This window comes from Salminus brasiliensis, chromosome 22 (assembly GCF_030463535.1).
Source record: "Salminus brasiliensis chromosome 22, fSalBra1.hap2, whole genome shotgun sequence".
Taxonomy (NCBI): Eukaryota; Metazoa; Chordata; class Actinopteri; order Characiformes; family Bryconidae; genus Salminus; species Salminus brasiliensis.
Window position 1 is genome coordinate 27,971,957 of NC_132899.1, and position 16,826 is coordinate 27,988,782.

At 42.8% G+C, this 16,826-nt stretch overlaps 2 protein-coding genes across 3 annotated transcripts; one reads left to right on the top strand and one right to left on the bottom strand.

The window, feature by feature from the left end:
* The first annotated feature begins 644 nt into the window (after nt 1-644).
* mto1 (mitochondrial tRNA translation optimization 1) lies at nt 645-8,963 on the top strand. The gene is made up of 13 exons (XM_072667321.1): nt 645-982; nt 1,956-2,201; nt 2,322-2,521; nt 2,650-2,767; nt 2,849-3,147; nt 3,319-3,431; nt 3,693-3,883; nt 4,063-4,193; nt 4,426-4,630; nt 5,939-6,110; nt 6,584-6,693; nt 7,346-7,503; nt 8,492-8,963. Exons 2-13 carry the CDS (start codon nt 2,006-2,008, stop codon nt 8,696-8,698), a joined length of 2,100 nt encoding a protein of 699 aa, XP_072523422.1. The 5' UTR covers nt 645-982; nt 1,956-2,005; the 3' UTR covers nt 8,699-8,963.
* LOC140543987 (tectonic-3-like) lies at nt 8,768-16,213 on the bottom strand. Of its 2 annotated transcripts, none has more exons than XM_072667323.1 (15): nt 16,025-16,213; nt 15,170-15,403; nt 14,329-14,443; nt 13,987-14,081; nt 13,259-13,380; nt 12,971-13,079; nt 11,222-11,334; nt 11,075-11,113; nt 10,903-10,977; nt 10,312-10,431; nt 10,140-10,235; nt 9,896-9,999; nt 9,635-9,782; nt 9,189-9,326; nt 8,768-9,045 (listed from the first exon to the last, which is right to left on the bottom strand). In XM_072667323.1, the coding sequence occupies exons 2-15, from the start codon at nt 15,300-15,302 to the stop codon at nt 8,893-8,895; spliced, it is 1,560 nt and encodes a 519-aa protein (XP_072523424.1). In that variant the 5' UTR covers nt 15,303-15,403; nt 16,025-16,213; the 3' UTR covers nt 8,768-8,892. The 2 variants fall into 2 exon arrangements, with proteins under 2 accessions (XP_072523424.1, XP_072523423.1); XM_072667322.1 differs by having other exon boundaries at nt 15,170-15,471.
* Nucleotides 16,214-16,826: the final 613 nt, after the last annotated feature.

The window sequence follows — 16,826 nt, forward strand, 5'->3', positions numbered from 1 at the left end:
ATGTAATGTTGATGATGGAAAAAGTGAACATTTGGAAAAGTGGGCTCTATGTGCCCTGCATGTAGTCCTCTGCCATGAACTGATTTTAAGAAAAAAAAATTAAGCCAAAACCTTCTTTAAACGTTTTAAAATAGTATCTCAGTGTGTTCGCAACCATTTGTTGTAATAACTTTCTGTAGGGAAAGTCATTACACTCCCCAGACGTCTGGTTCCATTCACAACCACAGTGAACAATTCTGACTTGGTATGTTTCTCTTTTTAAAGTATTATATTTATGTGTTGATGATGGTAAAATTGTTGTCAATCAGAACCAAAAAAAAATTATAATTGGAGACTATTTTGCCCCATAACACCCTGCATACACCTCTCTGTCTATGACTCTTTTATAAAAAATAAAACGTTTATAAAATATATTTAGGCCATCTCTAGACGAGTCAGTACATTTAATTGGAACTGATCATCTGATGATCTTTCTTTGTCAAAACATTTTAATTCCATTTAAAATTCCGATTCTTTTAAGTGACGTCAAATTCAATGACTGAACCGAAAATAGTTCATTCAGAATTTCAATTCTTTGAAACCAGTTGGTCAAAAGAATCGATTCGTCCAGTTGAATCAGATTTCCATCCCTATGCATCGGAAAAGAATATTTTTTTAATATAAACGCGGACCGACACGATTGTTTTATTGTTTAGTAATTAGCCATTGATATCAGATGTTTTTTAAGTCCACCATATTAATATCGATACATTTCTGAAGCCTTTCGTTGTAAAATGCTTTTGTGCGCGCATGTACGGCAGGCATTACGGTTACGTGCTTAGCAAAAGTAATGGCGGCGCACTGTTTGCCTCGGAGAGAAGATTGACGCTGAAATAACTACGACATATACAGTTTTCATACTGTAATTAGCGTACATTTACTTAAATACACCAAAACAGCTCTGTTGGACAGGCGGAGCGGAAGAACACTTCTGAATTTGCTGGTAAATGTCAAAGTACCGGTTTAAGTGGATGCAGTTAAAGTGGGATTGAGGAAACTGGTCTGAGGTCAGCTATTATGAGGTCACGTGGTTGTTTTTAGTGTAGCGGGTAAAGGGGGAACTGATCCCGGAACAGGATTTGTTACCCGGCTGCGTCTGAAGCATGTGGCCGGTGTGGGTTCAGCTCTAGCCGGGCAAATGACCTTCCAAAACGCCTTACAACAATGTAATAACGCTATAGTTGTACTTACGACACTAACTGTTCGACAGTATGTTTTTTTTCTTTTCTGTAATAACAACAAAAAGAAGTAGCAATAGTTCAGAGTGGGTTTGGTGTGAAATTGTTGTTATTATTGTAGAGATATCTTTCAGTGGTGCTGATGGGAACTAAGAGTCTCCATGACACAAATATGGTCTTTTTTATGTACTGTCTATAATAATAGTCAGTGGCAGATCTTCAAATGTACATTTATATATATATATATATATATATATATATATATATATATATATATATATATTTAAAAATATAGCTAAAGTTGTGCTTTGATGTATAAAGATGGTTGATTTGGTTGGGATAAAAGTGCATAGTGGGGTTTTACGAGCCCCTTTACCACTCTTTAAGCCATGTAGCATAGCACAGCACATTGCAGTTAATGCAATACGTAATTATTACATAATTATTCCCCCAAAAGTCGCCGTCATGCTTCTCCAGCTTTGTAAATGTGCTTATGTAAATTTTAGGGGTGTGAATAAAATGAGTCAAGACTGTTACATAACAGTGTTGGGGTTTTGGAATCGGGCCGTATTACAGCTCTATTTTGGTTACGTGGGATGTCCTTTTCACTAAGGACACAACACAAATGTTGGACATCAACATAGACCTCCCTACTTGTTGAGTTTACACATTTCAATATAACAGTTAGCCATTAATCAGGCTATGAATACATTTCTTTCTTTCTGTCTTTTTTTCTAGCCCACCATCTCGACTTTTCTGTACTATGACACTCATATTATAGCGGTTTCATGTTACTGGTACGGAGACTACTCGCCCAGCGCCATTTTCCGTCCACTTGCTCAGCAAGGCTTGCTAGTAGCACTGCACACCACAAATATGACGTTATTGTCGTGGGTGGTGGACATGCTGGCACAGAGGCAGCAGCTGCCGCTACCAGGATCGGCGCTTCGACACTGCTCATCACACAGAAAATCCAAACAATTGGTAAGTCAAGGATAGGTCACGTCAAAGTATACAACTATGCTCATTTCCGCTAATTTCACTGTATGTTTGTGCTTCAGCCTAAATTGTGTTTATCTTCAACTCTTTGTGTTCTTCTTACAGGGGCTTTGTCATGCAACCCGTCAATGGGAGGAGTTGGGAAAGGGCACCTAGTAAAGGAGGTGGACGCTCTAGATGGCCTGATGGGACGGGCTGGGGACTATGCTGGAGTTTACTTCACTATCCTAAACCGTAGTAAGGGCCCAGCCGTATGGGGCCCCAGGACACAGCTCGACCGTGGCCGCTACAAAGAATTCATCCAGGTATCTTTCCCCTTGCATTCGCCCCATTTGAAATTTGACTGCAAAAACACCTTGATTGGGGGAGGTCTATTGGGGTGCTTCAGGGCTCTATCCTAGGCCATGTTGTAATGTTCCTTTTCCCCTCTAAGTCAGAGTTGTTAAACATGCCGAGACTGACCGTGATTGAGGGATCAGTGGAGGATCTGCTTATATCTGCAGCTGATCCAAATCAGCCGGGAAAGCACAGAGTGACTGGAGTTCGCATGGGTGAGAAAGAATTCCTGTTTGGGATGCATGGTCAGCACCAGATACAGCCGTTTACACCTTACTTTTTTGTCTTTCTCTCAGCTGATGGTGGCAATGAAATTCTCTCCAGTTGTGTCATCCTCACCACCGGCACCTTCCTCTCTGGCTCTCTCTTCATGGGCCAGACCACTTCTCCCGGAGGAAGGATGGGTGACCCGCCTTCCTGTGCCGGTCTGTCCCACAGTCTGAGAGAGGTGCTTGGGTTAAAACTTGGCCGCCTAAAGACCGGGACACCCCCTCGGATTGTCAAAGAGACGGTTGACTTCTCCCTTGCAGAGCTTCATTTGCCTGACCCTCAGCCAACGCCATTTAGCTTCATCAATACGCACGTACACTGCAAGGTGAAGAGGTTTGGATCCTGCAGTGTTTACTTTGGCCATGTGGTGGCATTGTGTGCTTAAATTAGAATTCCACCAGTATTCCCACTGTCAGTTGGCTCACGCTTAATGAGCAGGACCCAGTTTTTAGTACTCTCCTATAGACATTTACTGGTTTCTGGTTTTGTTTAACAGCCTGAGGAGCAAGTCACCTGTCATCTGGTGTACACCACACCTGGGGTAGACCGAGTGGTCAGAGAATGTCTACACATGAACTCACACATACAGCAGGACACCAAAGGACCTAGGTACTCTCAACACACTCAAAATGTGCAAGCTATGTATTGTTTTGAGATTCTTTCCTCTGTAGTTGATCAGCCAAGGCATGTTTGGTTTTGCTAAATTTGTTGTAGCGCTAAAGCTAGGAGGGTAACAAACACTAAAAGTCACCCAAATGGTTTCTATAAATACACTGCCACACACTTCTCTCAGTCCACTCAAAATGACACCGTCTTCATTAAGGTGATGTCGACTTCCCCTTCAACTCCAACCCCTCCCACCCCACCCAGGTACTGTCCCTCCATTGAGTCAAGGGTGCTGCGCTTTCCAGGCCGGCAGCACCAGGTGTGGCTGGAGCCGGAGGGTTTGGACTCTGACCTTCTGTACCCTCAGGGTTTGTCCATGACCATGCCCCCGGAGATGCAGCTCCTCCTCATCCGAGAGATCCCTGCCCTGCGGCATGTGGATATCCGCACACCAGGTAAGTGAGAGTTTCCCATGATGAGGCTTTAGCTGGAATCAGCAGAATTCACAAATTGTAAGAGAATTTAGTCAAAGTAAAATTCCTGGCTTTCCCAACCTGTTTCTTCATGTGAAGCACCTCACAGACCTGGATTGTAACTTACTTACTCTGGTCCTATTTCCCTCCGTTTTTGGCAGGTTATGGGGTGCAGTACGACTTTGTCTGCCCAACGCAGCTGTTCCCGTGGCTGCAGCTGAAAAGCGTTCAGGGGCTCTTCCTTGCCGGGCAAATCAATGGGACCACAGGCTACGAGGAGGCAGCAGCACAGGTATGCAACTAATGATTATCTGTTGACTGTTTCCCAATTATTCCAACTGTTTGCCCTCAGCTGCTTCCTTACAGTGATAACTTAAGTCATACTCTATGCTGCCTGTAGCGTAGTTCAACATGTAGCAGTATGCCAGAACAAACATATGTATCGTGAACAGTACATGAGGAGCACTGCAGGAGCCGATCAAAGATGATTCTGACAAGCCTTTTCTACGCGCACCTCCTTTCAGGGCCTGTGGGCAGGTGTGAACGCCGGCAGGACTGCCCTCTCTCTGCCCCCTCTATCTCTCTCCCGTACTGAGAGCTACATCGGGGTACTGATCGACGACCTGGTGGGGCAGGGGGTTGCTGAGCCGTACCGTATGTTCACCAGCAGGGCCGAATTCAGGGCGTCACTCCGACCGGACAATGCGGACCTTCGTCTTACGCCAAAAGGTAAACTGACCATTAATAAAGCTAATTTAAGTTTTTTTTTTTACAGTAAACCTGGATGCATGCATTACTGAGGTGCTAATGGAAGCTAGGTAGGTAGTGTTCCCCCCTCCCTGTACTATGCTGTAGTAAGCCTCATCAAAGTTCTTCTTATTAGGGTTTAAGCATGCAGTGCGTAGAATCTTATTGTAATTATCATCATGTATTACAGTGTACAACTTCACAAGTGCAATTAGAACAATTACAACAAGAAATAATATTCTTGTCATTTTAAAACCATTATAAGCCTCTGATACTATGATAATATAATAACACTAAAATATAGATAATAGTAATGCAATTATACCCTTTAAAAGAGCATGGAACCTTTGATATTTAAGAATACATTGGTACTGGAATAATGTTTTTTTAAATATCCCATATAAATAAAAAGAAAATGGTATTGACATACAGACTTGTTCACTTTAATGGGTTCTCCTTGGATCCAAAATGGAGGTTCTGCAGCCGTGGACGAGGCCAGATTCAGCGAGCATGACAGCCCGGAACCTATCCCGCGAGCCAGGAGCATTTTTTATAAATGTCTGTCTGCTATAAATGTCTGTCTATGGCTTGAAAAACAGTGTGAAAGACTACAGCAGCAGTACTACTGTATAATTATGGCTAAACTTTGATAGTTAATCCCCGGTTCACACAAGTGTTTATCCGTACCCGTCGCAGCCCGCAGCTCTATGTGTACTGAGAGGCGCCATTATTGATGCATTAGTAATTGCGCACTACACCCTTTTCTACAGCTGTGTCCAAAACTGTGCCCTATTCACTACATAGTGCACTACTTTTGGGTTTCAGCATTTTGTAGTGGTGTGTGAAAACGTACTGCAGAATCTTCAGAGCACTGTAGCAATCCTGCAATGCACCATAATATATACTGTACAAACGATGAACACTAAACAGACATGGAATACCCATAATTTTCTGCATTCATTGAAGATTTGCTGCAGCGTCTCTGAGGACAGACAATTTATGCAACATACTCTGCTCATACGCCGAGCATTGAATACACACTAAACACAGTGTACAAAATCGTTTACGACATTGTGGAGTAGAAGTGTTGCCGAAAGTTTGCCACTCAGCGTGTTTCAGCAGGGAACGTGACGTTGGTGCATACTCTACTTAGAACCAAACCAGCAGTCATATACAAGTACTGCACAATAACCAAACGTTCATGTCGGTCTGGGTGATGTTTCTGTTCAGACTTGAATTGCCACATTTAACCTGGGTTAAACTGACCGGTCACCGTGGGTTCTTTCTCAGGGTTTGAGGAGATTGGTTGTGTGTCCCAGCACCGTTACCAGGAGGCTGTTCGAGTAAGGCAGGGTCTCAGTGAGGCTCTTTCTGCTCTGAAGTCCATCACACTGCCATCTCCTCGATGGAAAGAGAAATTGAGGGCTGCCTGCATCAGTAAGACAAAGAGAGATGTCATAAGGTCAGTAACACTGCTGGCAGAAGGCCTGATTGTTTCACAGCACCACGGAAGAGAACTATTATTCTTCTTCTTCTTATTATTATAATTATTACCAAGGATTCATTTAAAACTAGGGCTATACAGTGCTTTTGTCTGGTGGTTATAAGTGAAAGAGGTTAATTTCGGAGTGTTTGAATACAAATGGTATTTGATATTCAGTGATTGTTTTTAATCTAAATGAAAATGTCTGGCTATTTTTCAAAATTAAAGTCCAATAGAAAATTCTAAATTAAAAAAGTTTTTAACTTAATTATTTCTCTACTGTAGAAAAAGGATCAACTTGTATAAAATCTAATTGCAACAAGAAATATTATGATAAACTGAATTGTTGCTTAAATGTTTTGTGAAAAATGATTTGATGAATCAATTCGTCAGGTCATATTAACTAAAGCAGGTTGTTCTAATGGTTCTGAGGTTGTTTTGTTTTTTGAAAGTGGAGAAGAGATGTTGCAGTATAAAGACATCTCCTTCAGCATGATTGCCTCCATCTTCCCAGACATCTTTTCACCGTATCTGGAATTTTCGGAAAGGATCAAAATTGAAGGTAATTGTTGAGAGGCTGCCAATAGACGATCTTGACTCAGTTTCATCATTATCCTCACCAACATCAGTTTTCTGGTTATGGATAAAGTCCTGCTATTCAACAAAATTAGCCAATCAAGTTTTGATTAAGTTAAGTAATCTTTAGTGTCTTAAAAGCGAGTTGCATGAAACAACCTCAAGCTTAATTTAGCTACATGAGTTATTTGGTAATTGAGCGATTTATAATGTGAATAATCGATTATTCATTTCTTCAATAATCAATAGATTATTTGGCTATCAGAATAGGCTTTTGTTGCAGCCCTACTTTGCTCACTTCCCACTTGTCCAAAATTTATAATAGACTTTAAACAACAAAAAATGATATTTGAGATATTTTCAGATATTTGAGTATAACACAAGCCCCTTCCCCTCCCCACCCACTTTGCGCTGACAGGCTGCACCCAAATACCTGGTTTCAATCGCTGAGAGTGGTTTCTATTACACATAAGTTGCAGACCCTCAGAAGAGACCTAGGGTGTATCAGCAACACTGTTTTAGCCTTTAGTTAACTGATCTTTAGATCCGTGTTGCTACATCCGCAGCGCTCACATAATACGCACCAAAACAGGATCTCCGCTCCAATATCTCTTGATGTGTTTGTTGTTTTTCTGTAGCTGTGTACCGACCTCACTGTGAGAAGCAGCAGAGAGAAATGGACAGGATACGAGAGGAGGAGAGTCTTTTTCTGCCTCCAGACATCGACTACTTCTCTCTTCCGGTGTCCCTTTCCAATGAGGTGCGAGAGATACTGGACAGAGTGCGGCCGAGCACGGTGAGGAGACGCATATTTTACAGTGTTAAAAGTGTGTGTTCTTTGCAAGCTCACTATTTGCTGTTCAGGATTCTTACGTTTACGGCATTTGTCTGATACGCCTATACAGAGCGTCTTACATTTGAATCTACAGTTAGTTTTGGGACTGGACAAAGATTGGTGTAGCATGCCTGGCTGAGGAATTGCCATCATTGCCTTCATCTCCCAGTCGGGGAGAGTCAAGCCAATTATACTGTCTTTACCAAGGATCAAACTCATGGTCTCCTAGGTTAACTCTTAGATGGTTGAGCCATGTGGGGGGCTCAAAAAGGCATTTCCTTATGTTTTGGCTCGAAGGGGCCTTGCGGTACCAATAGCACTTTAATTGATTGTGTTTTAGTGTGCGTGTACATTTTGTACATTTACAGCCACTGCTCTCATTGGCTGTCTCAGGAGGAATGAGGCAACAAGGGTGTAGTCGTGTATGGTGGTGGAGATCTCAACTGTGCTGCTTTACAGCATCAGCAGAGCAACTGTACATTGGATTTTTATGCTTGTTTGAGCTAAATAACCAATTAAATCACAAGCCTGAGCAGCCAAGCACAATATTTAACACACAAACCTTCAAAAATAGCTTTTGTTGGCGTTAACCCTGCTAGCGCCAATAAAGGTCATTTCCTTTAGCCTGGTAATGGGGATGTGTGAGTTACGTTATTATCAAGCTAACAGTGATGAATTCTGATGTTTTAGCTCTAGTTAAACTGCAGACATCATAAGAGACATTTAAGTCACATATACAATACACATATACTGTGAGCCTATCTCTGAATATTACCGAATCAGCCTAGCGAATCAGCTAGCTTAATGTAGCGAGGACAAAATATGATCCACTCAGCCCACAAAGAGCCTCTTAGCATCAGTTTCAAAGGTCTGTATAGAACTGCGGTTCTATTTAACAAATGGTGACATCCTGAAGTGACACAGTTCTAACAACTGTTTCGTTCCTTAGCTGGGAGCGGCTATGCGGCTACAGGGCGTCACTCCGGCCGCTGCTGTCCACCTGCTATATTATGTAACGAGATCGGGGTGCAAGATCAGAGAGCAAAGAGACACAGACCAATATGCAAAGACTCCAGACTGGACGCATCGACCTCAGACCGACCAACAAGCCGAAGGGTTTAATCAACATCAAGAGGATGTTGTGCTTCAGAATTAGCTTCTTTTTTTTCCCCGCTGGAGCAGCTTCTGAAGACTGTTAGAATAAAGGAGAGACTGGACGATGATGTATTGTGTATCAATTATGTATTTTGCAAAATAAATTATTAAAAAACTGTACATGTTCAGTGAGGTAGAAGTTTGGGCAACAGTGCTCCCAGAGAAGAGAAGGGCATGCTCCCAGAGTAGCACCCCCTACTCTCCATCCAGCTCTCCTGCCCCTGTGGTGAAAAATGCAAAAGGGAATTTCCACTCAGGTTGGGGCTCACCCCTGGGGGCTTCTGGGTAAATGGTGGCATCCGAAAAAATCACCTCTGTGGTCACAGGCAGAGGAGAAACGACAGGACACTGGCAAGAAAGGAAAAAGCATCTATGTAGTTCTTTCTTATAGATAACAGTGAGTTATACAGTGTCAGAAACCACTACTAACCATTACTAAATACCTCAACATAGTTCGGGGAGAGCCCTTTATGCAGAAGGACCAAGCTTACCTTCAGTATCTGACAGCTGAAGGCATATTTGGCCCCCAGGATGTGGTTCTGTGGCAGGGCCAGCAGTCCCCTTTGTGCCCAGAGCACCTGCACCGACAGGGAGACAGGCAGGAGACAGCCTGTCTCACACTGCTCCCCCTGTACACAGAACAAAACTGAAGGATTACTGTGGAAAGTGTTGGCAGTCAGCAACTCCATGGTATGACATAAATAATGGCATGCAGTACTTGGACCCCTGATGTTGCTGCCTGCAGTGTAAGAGTAAGTTCTCAAGGTGTTCTTTGTCAATTTCAGATGAAAGCTGGTGGCCTTGTTTTTTTTTTGTTGTTTTTTTTTTTTTTTTTTTTGCTTATTTCTGATTGGCCCATAAAAATAAAACAGTTAATAAATTGGATAAGATAAGCTGCTGCTGTGCTGTGTTAAGGTAAAGAAAAAAAAGGACCTACTGGAGGGGGCTGGGAACACTCCTGCAAAATGACCCTGCTCCAGTCCGGCTGGGACCCTGCGGTCATGGCCACCATATCCGGGGCTGTGGCGCCACGCAAAATGCTGTAAAGCTGAGCTCGTAGCGAGGCGCAGTCACGGAATGTAGACCTGAAGATTTGGGACAGCACTGTATTTATTAAAACCCTGATTTAACCTAGACAGTGGCCAAATGTTTGTGGCCACATTGTCCAGCCAAAGCAAACAGTGGTTGAACATCATACCTGAAGGTGCAGCCGGTGATGGCGTTGTGTGTGAAAAGAACAGGGGCTCGGTTGAAGAGATCTGCAGAACAGTCTCCTCCCACAGACAGCCCCTGGACCGTCAGCTTACACAGAGTTAAAGAGCACAGATTAATGGTGAGTGAGTTTTCTGGGGTTCTGACAAGAAACTGGTCTGTGACTTTTGCACAGTCCTGTACTTAAGTATGTAAGCATTCTGGAAAACTTGGTTATGCTGAAAGGATACCGGCTGAGCCTCTTCGCCAAACCAGCCAATCACTGGCGTACCAACAGTCAAGCCCACCAGTGGCGTACCGGAAGGGGGTGGTGAAGGTGTAGCCAGCTGCAACCCAATTGCTGGAGTTGTTATTAACTGTAGTTGCAATGTGGAAGTAAAGCATATCAATATATTAGCGTACCTGAAATTGCACCATGTGCTGCTGCAGCAGCTGGGTGCCAAAACTTGCATTTGTCAAGTCTACTCTTAGCGTTGCCGCCGTGATCTCCCCTGCACCAGTGTATGTAATCACATACTCCACCTGAGAAGAACAGAAAGGCATGTTTACCCAGCAGAGATATTAACAACATAAGGAAGCAATATCATGTAATATACTGTTGTTCTTTAGCATGGCACCAAAACAGCGTTTGCAATCCCTAGGCCATAATGAAGGCGCATTAGAAGGCAGAGCCACTCTGAGCCCCCTCAGTAGCCTTTTTATCTGTTCAACCAGACAAGACGGCCTTCGTCTCCCTCCCTTACATCCTGTTGCCTGTTCGTGGTTTCTCCCTCCTCAGACCATAGTCAGTAAGTACTCACCACTGCTGACCAGGAGCACTGCGCAAGCCTTGTTCAAATGGCTCAGGCCTTCAAGCTGCTCGTTTTTCCCACAGCCAACACATCAGCTGCGAGAACCAACTGATCACATACTGTCTAACAATACATCCCATGACTTCACATTCACCAGTGTTTTGGCTCATTGGTGTGTGTATAACAGCATCCTCACACTCACCTTTGACACTACGTTCAAACAGAAGCCATTCTGCTGGGTTGGTTCAGGCTGGTTGGACAACAGGATAACTGGAATCTAAAATAAAAGAACATACTTTTAGTCTAAATGGTGGGAACTAGTAGCATCCAAAATATATAGTTAGCATGAGTCAGCTGTAGTTGTCATACATTACCAATAAATTTGGCATATCCACTTTTAATAGGCGTGGAACCTGTGAACATTTCCAGACATTAATAGTTAAGAGTGCTCCATGTGATTCAAGTGACACAACACCACCTAGATTAATTAGTCAGGTCTGCCACAACATAGGGGGACTTACCCTGAGGAGGCTGAACCCAGTGTAATACGAACGAACACTCAGACTGCTGTCTCTTCTACAAGACTGAGTGGTTACAGCTTGTGAGCAGGGCAGAGAGCCAGAGCGGAGGAATCCTAAAAGCAAGAAACAGTTACTTACCCTTGACTATGCTTCTATATTATACCCTGTGATTCACTGTTAAGCTGCAAAATACAGTCATTTCAGACTATTATGACCATCCCTGTTTAAAATCAACTCGGCCCATTAGATCAGCTCTGCTTACCATATAGGAGCACTTTCTATAATTACAGACTGTAGTTTCTGTTTCTCTGCATGTTTGTTAGCCTCCTTTCACCCTGTCCACTATTAAGCACCCCTATCTAGTTGGTCCACCTTGCAGATGTACAACCAGAGACATAAGCTATGTGATTGATCTGTTGCTGCACAGTTTGTGTTGGTCATCCTCTAGTCTTTCATCAGTACTCACAGGACGCTGCCCACAGGATACTATTGGCTGGATGTTTCTGGTTGGACACTGAGGTGTTTAACAACTCCAGTAGCACTGCTGTATCTGATCCACTCATACCAGCGCAACACACACTATTAACATGCCACCACCTAGTTAGTGTCACTGCAGTGCTGGCAATGACCCACCGCCCAAATAATACCTGTTCTGAGGTGGTCCTGTGGGGTAAAAGGAGGCTAAAAAGGTACACAAAGAAACAGGCGGACTACAGTCTGGAATTATAAAACTAGAGCGCTCCTATATGGGAAGCGGAGCTGAAATAACGGAGCGAGTTCATTCCAAACCAGATGTGGTCAAAATCGCCATACCCTCACTGCGCTTCATCACTGTCCCAAGCCAATACCCTCACTGTGCCCCATTAGTGCTCCAAGCCCATATCTTCATCATGCACTATTGCCGACCCAAGCCCATAGTTTCACCATGCTATATTGCCACCCCAAACCCACCCCCTTAACCTTCCTTATTGCTGTCTTTTGAAGCTCAAACAACCAACTCAGGCAACCGTTCTTGGTCCTCACACAGCCACCCCTACCTTGCTAGTGTGAAATGGGGTCAGAGATTGGAGAAGGAAGATTCAGAGCAAGCAAGATGACAAAAAGCCCATGGCCTTGTGATTGCAGAAGCTGCGTCACACACAGTAAAGGTGTATTACTTTAGAGCAACAATTATAAAAACGCCTCTGTTGTAAGAGATACAAAATTAAATAGAAACTAAGAGCGTACTGAGTCAAGGCCACAGCAGAGTATTGGCTATTCTGGATTGAGTGCAGTCCCTGCTTCTTACACACAAAAACTGAATTTTCTAAAGCTAGTTTAACAGGATTTTACAGTATTCTAACGCTGTTTCAATCTCGTTAACTTGCCTTGCCCCATCGTCAACCCTACTTTATGCCCCAGTGACATCCAAACCCCTTAGCCTCACAGCTCCATTAGCATCCCAACCCTATACTCTCTCAGCACCCAATCTTGGCCTCAACCTTACCCTGACCATGCATCTTTGTCTTTTCAAACCCAGACCCTCACCACGTCACTGCAGTCCCAAACTTGTACCAACACCACACGTCACTGCTGTCTCAAACCCCCACCGCTGTCCCAACCCCATACCCCATCGCCTTTGGGTTAGGTTACAGATTAAGTAATCAGTACTGGAGTAACTACATTCAAAAGAGCCTTCCGAACCCTACCGATTACATTTACCCCTTTCGTTTAGGCATGCTGCTGAACATAATGAAATTTTAACCATACTTGCAGGATTGCGGCCCATGCAGGAAGAAGATGCAGCCCCTGGCGACGGGTGTCTGAGCACGCTCACTATGGACGTGTCGTTGTAAAATGTCAGAACAACATCATCAGCCTGTAATAAAAAGATTGTGAAGAAGGCAAGCTGGTGGACGGTGTGAAATGCTCTAGTCAACGTTCTGCTTGGTCCAGGCGTGAATGTGCAAGTTCAACACTGCACATATTGTTCAGGAAAGTTTGGAGGAACATGATGAAGGTGACAGCACTTTTCTTCAAGTACAATAAGCAACACACCTTGTAAAAGCTTGTGTTAAGGCGGCGGTAGGCAGTGGGTTCCTTCAGCGAGAAATGAGGAGAGAAAACAGATAGCGATCCCTCAGAGAGGTTAGCAAGAGTCTGCGTGGCGACCTCAGTCTCTATGTTTAGAAAAGAAGAAATAGATACACTTGAAACAAAATATAAACATTAACACAACCACCATGATTTCCAATTCATGTGCATCCATGCGTCCAGTGTGTTTAACTTAAGATACAAAAACGGACTGGTTTTAATCTGGGATGTCACGAAACCCAACTCATTTAAACATCCATATATGTTCAGCCTACAGCGGTTCCCATTCAAGTAGAAGTTAAAAAAAAAAAAAACAACAACAACAACAGCAACAAAGCCCCTGTTTACTTCTGGTCACTTCATGAATCTGGAGTGTCAGGATTAGGCCAAGCTACATCAAAATGTAAACACACCCAAGACGCACTTAAACCAGATACAAATCTGATTGTGCAAACCACTTCCTCCGGTCTGTTTTTCGGTCGGTTTTGTTTAAGAAAACGATTATGAACAAATAAATACAAAATATCTTCAGGAGACCCTGACCAGCTCGATAAGATGGGCCGAAACTAAACCCTGCCTGAAGGCAGATTTCATGGAGAAATGTTGGTGACCTTGACGTTAGCTAGAGGATACACATTCATCAGTGTGAGGAACGGAAAAAGAGTGAGAGGGGGTGATGAATGGAACATCACCTGTTTGAACACAGAACAGAGAGTCCGTGACCGTCACCAACTGGGGGTCCACGTTGGCTCGGAACATCAACCAGCTCTCAACACACACTCCGAACCTGAAACCAAGACACTTCATTACTACCTCAGCTTACTTCCATGAGCATATAAAGCAGGGGTCATCAACTCCACTACAGATGGGCTGGTGTCCAGCTGAGTTTGGTGCGTCTGCTACTTAGCTGAGCTGAATCCCCACTAATGTGGTATTTGAGTAGGGAAACTACCAAAACATGCTGGACACTGGCCAGCACACAATCCCAATAATTATCGGTCTAGGAGTTCCATGCTGGCCCATGTCTAAATTACCTTGTCTCCTGCTCACAGCCACTGAAAACAGAGCTCAGGTTGGCAACTCCACAATCCAGCAGGTCACAGCAGCAGCCGATGTCGCAAAAATCTGGCGTAATGTCACACACACACCCTGCAGCGAGAGGAATATTGTGAGGGACTAATTATTCTACCAGATGTTTAAGTAGTAATTCACAAGCAGGAAGTGTGTTTGCACCATATGTGAGCAACTACGACAAACTAGCAGCCATTTAACTAACACTGGTTACTTTGAGCTTTGCAGTTTTATAGTGAGATCTTCAGTTGAAGCTGTAACTGACTACTTTTCTGTAATGATCGTTAGGCGAAGTAGGCAGCGCTGTCCAGTTAGCATTCTAATATTAGCTAGTTAGCTAAGGTTTGTGGCCTCCAGTGTATATTTTAGCTAGACAGTTGTTATAAATTAGGGCTTTATATGCTTTATACGCATGGGCTTTATATCACTTATTTGTCCTTAATGGACCTTCAATGTAGGGAGGAAATTTGGCAAGTGTCCCTTTAAGAGACATATTTGAGTACCCCCTGACCAAAAATACAGATATTCGTTAACATACACATACAGCAAATGTATACCTAAACAGCAGTTAGCCATCTAATATTAGAAAGCCAAAACTTATTAAATTACCATATATAATTTACTAAATGTACTACATTTAAAATAGAATTTGTTAAATTAATTTGAACTGCGAATTATGACTAAGATTGTACTGCTGGTTGCATTGATGTGGATGAGGGGGTACTTTAGCCATATTTAAGTATAGGGCTGGGGCAGAACATAAGGCATGTATTACAGGATTCTGACAGTTAGTGGACTAGCTACCATTGGAGGCTGTGTCAGAATTTGTGGTTGTGGGGAAGACAGTGGACACAGCACGGTCATCAAACCCTCTTGGAATAACACTCGGGGTGACGGTGTCCAGGGGATCTGGAGCACCGACTGTTATCGAGTCCATCGTAGACTGGGTTGTTGCTGCTGCAGCAGCTGTTGGATCATCTGTATGCTCATCCCAGTCCGTTGGTGGCTGTACTGTGTAGATCCCAGTATTCTGCGAGTCTGTAGCCAGAGGTAAAATCACACCGAGAGCCACCATCAGCTGCAGAATGGGGTGGTAAAGCAGCATTCTGCAGAAAATACATGCAGTGTCAGCATAATGTCACATTAGAAGGGGAGCTAAACAGGTCCAAGAAGAACATCACTTTTGCCTTCAGATGCCATCTAGCTAGCTAAAATATTTCAGTTTTATCATGGTTTTTACCGTCTGGTCATGAGTCTACCTCTTTTAACTCTTTTTTTTTTTAATCATATTTATTCGGACGCAGATATTTTAATGTGTTTACTTAAATAATGCAGCGAGTGCTAGCTAGCTAACAAGTGTAGATAACTATCAAAATGTCATAGTGTGGGCAAAGTATAATAAGAGTGCGTTAAAATATATAACTAGCACTACATCCCATTTAAACTAAATATTTAATAATATTTTAATATTCGAACTAATCTCTAGAAACACATCTTTTAACAATGAAATGTGGGTAAACTGGTAAGAAAATGCATTAGAGGTTTCCTACACAGCAGCACCCGGAGTTTGTGGGATCCAAAGCCCTTCTAAAGAGAGCGGAGAGGGACGCTGTGTAGCTAGCTAGCACTAGCTAAGCGCTAAAAACAAGATCAGCTAACCTGAAGACAAGGGCAGTTAACAGACCAGTCTGACTCAGGTAAAGCTGGCCAGATGTCCAGCGTAGGAGACTAACTGTTGGGGTTAACCAGCCACAACCATTTGATATTCGTACGAGAATCAAACAGTAAACTCAGCGACAAAACCAGAACAACAACCATCACAGCAACACGCAGCAGCGGCCGCCGCCGTCGTCGTCAAGGACATGGTCAGCGTTCCATTGGGCCAATCAGCGGCCTCTGACGACAGCTCGTGACGTTTTAACCGTAATACATCTGTTAGGACTTGGAATTGAGGTTTTGACCTTTACTGCTTAATTAGTCACCTTATTATTCATTACATCATTTTATTTTACTCTTTTGTTATTAAGCAAAGATAGAAGGCCACACGGTATCTCGTAATGTATAAATTGCTATCTGTATGATAGCATTAAACATTCTAGATCTGACCATTTATTTTTAGTATTGTTTATATTTATTTATAAAATACAGGCTACAGTACAATAACAGTAAATAAAATGTCATGAAGTTAACCGTAATCTATCTATTAGCATTTAGAATGACGGTTTTGAGATTTCAAATTTGTTTTAATTTTCATTTCAAGTTTGTTTTATTTACCATCTATTAACATTTGGCATCATGGTTTTGACTCGTTTAAAAAAAATAATAATCTATTAGCATTTGCCATTAAGGTTTTTCCTTTCAGCTTTGTATTTTTAAATTCATTTAATTTATAAAATATAGAGGCAAGACATATATATATATATATATATATACACACACACACACAAGCATATATATATAT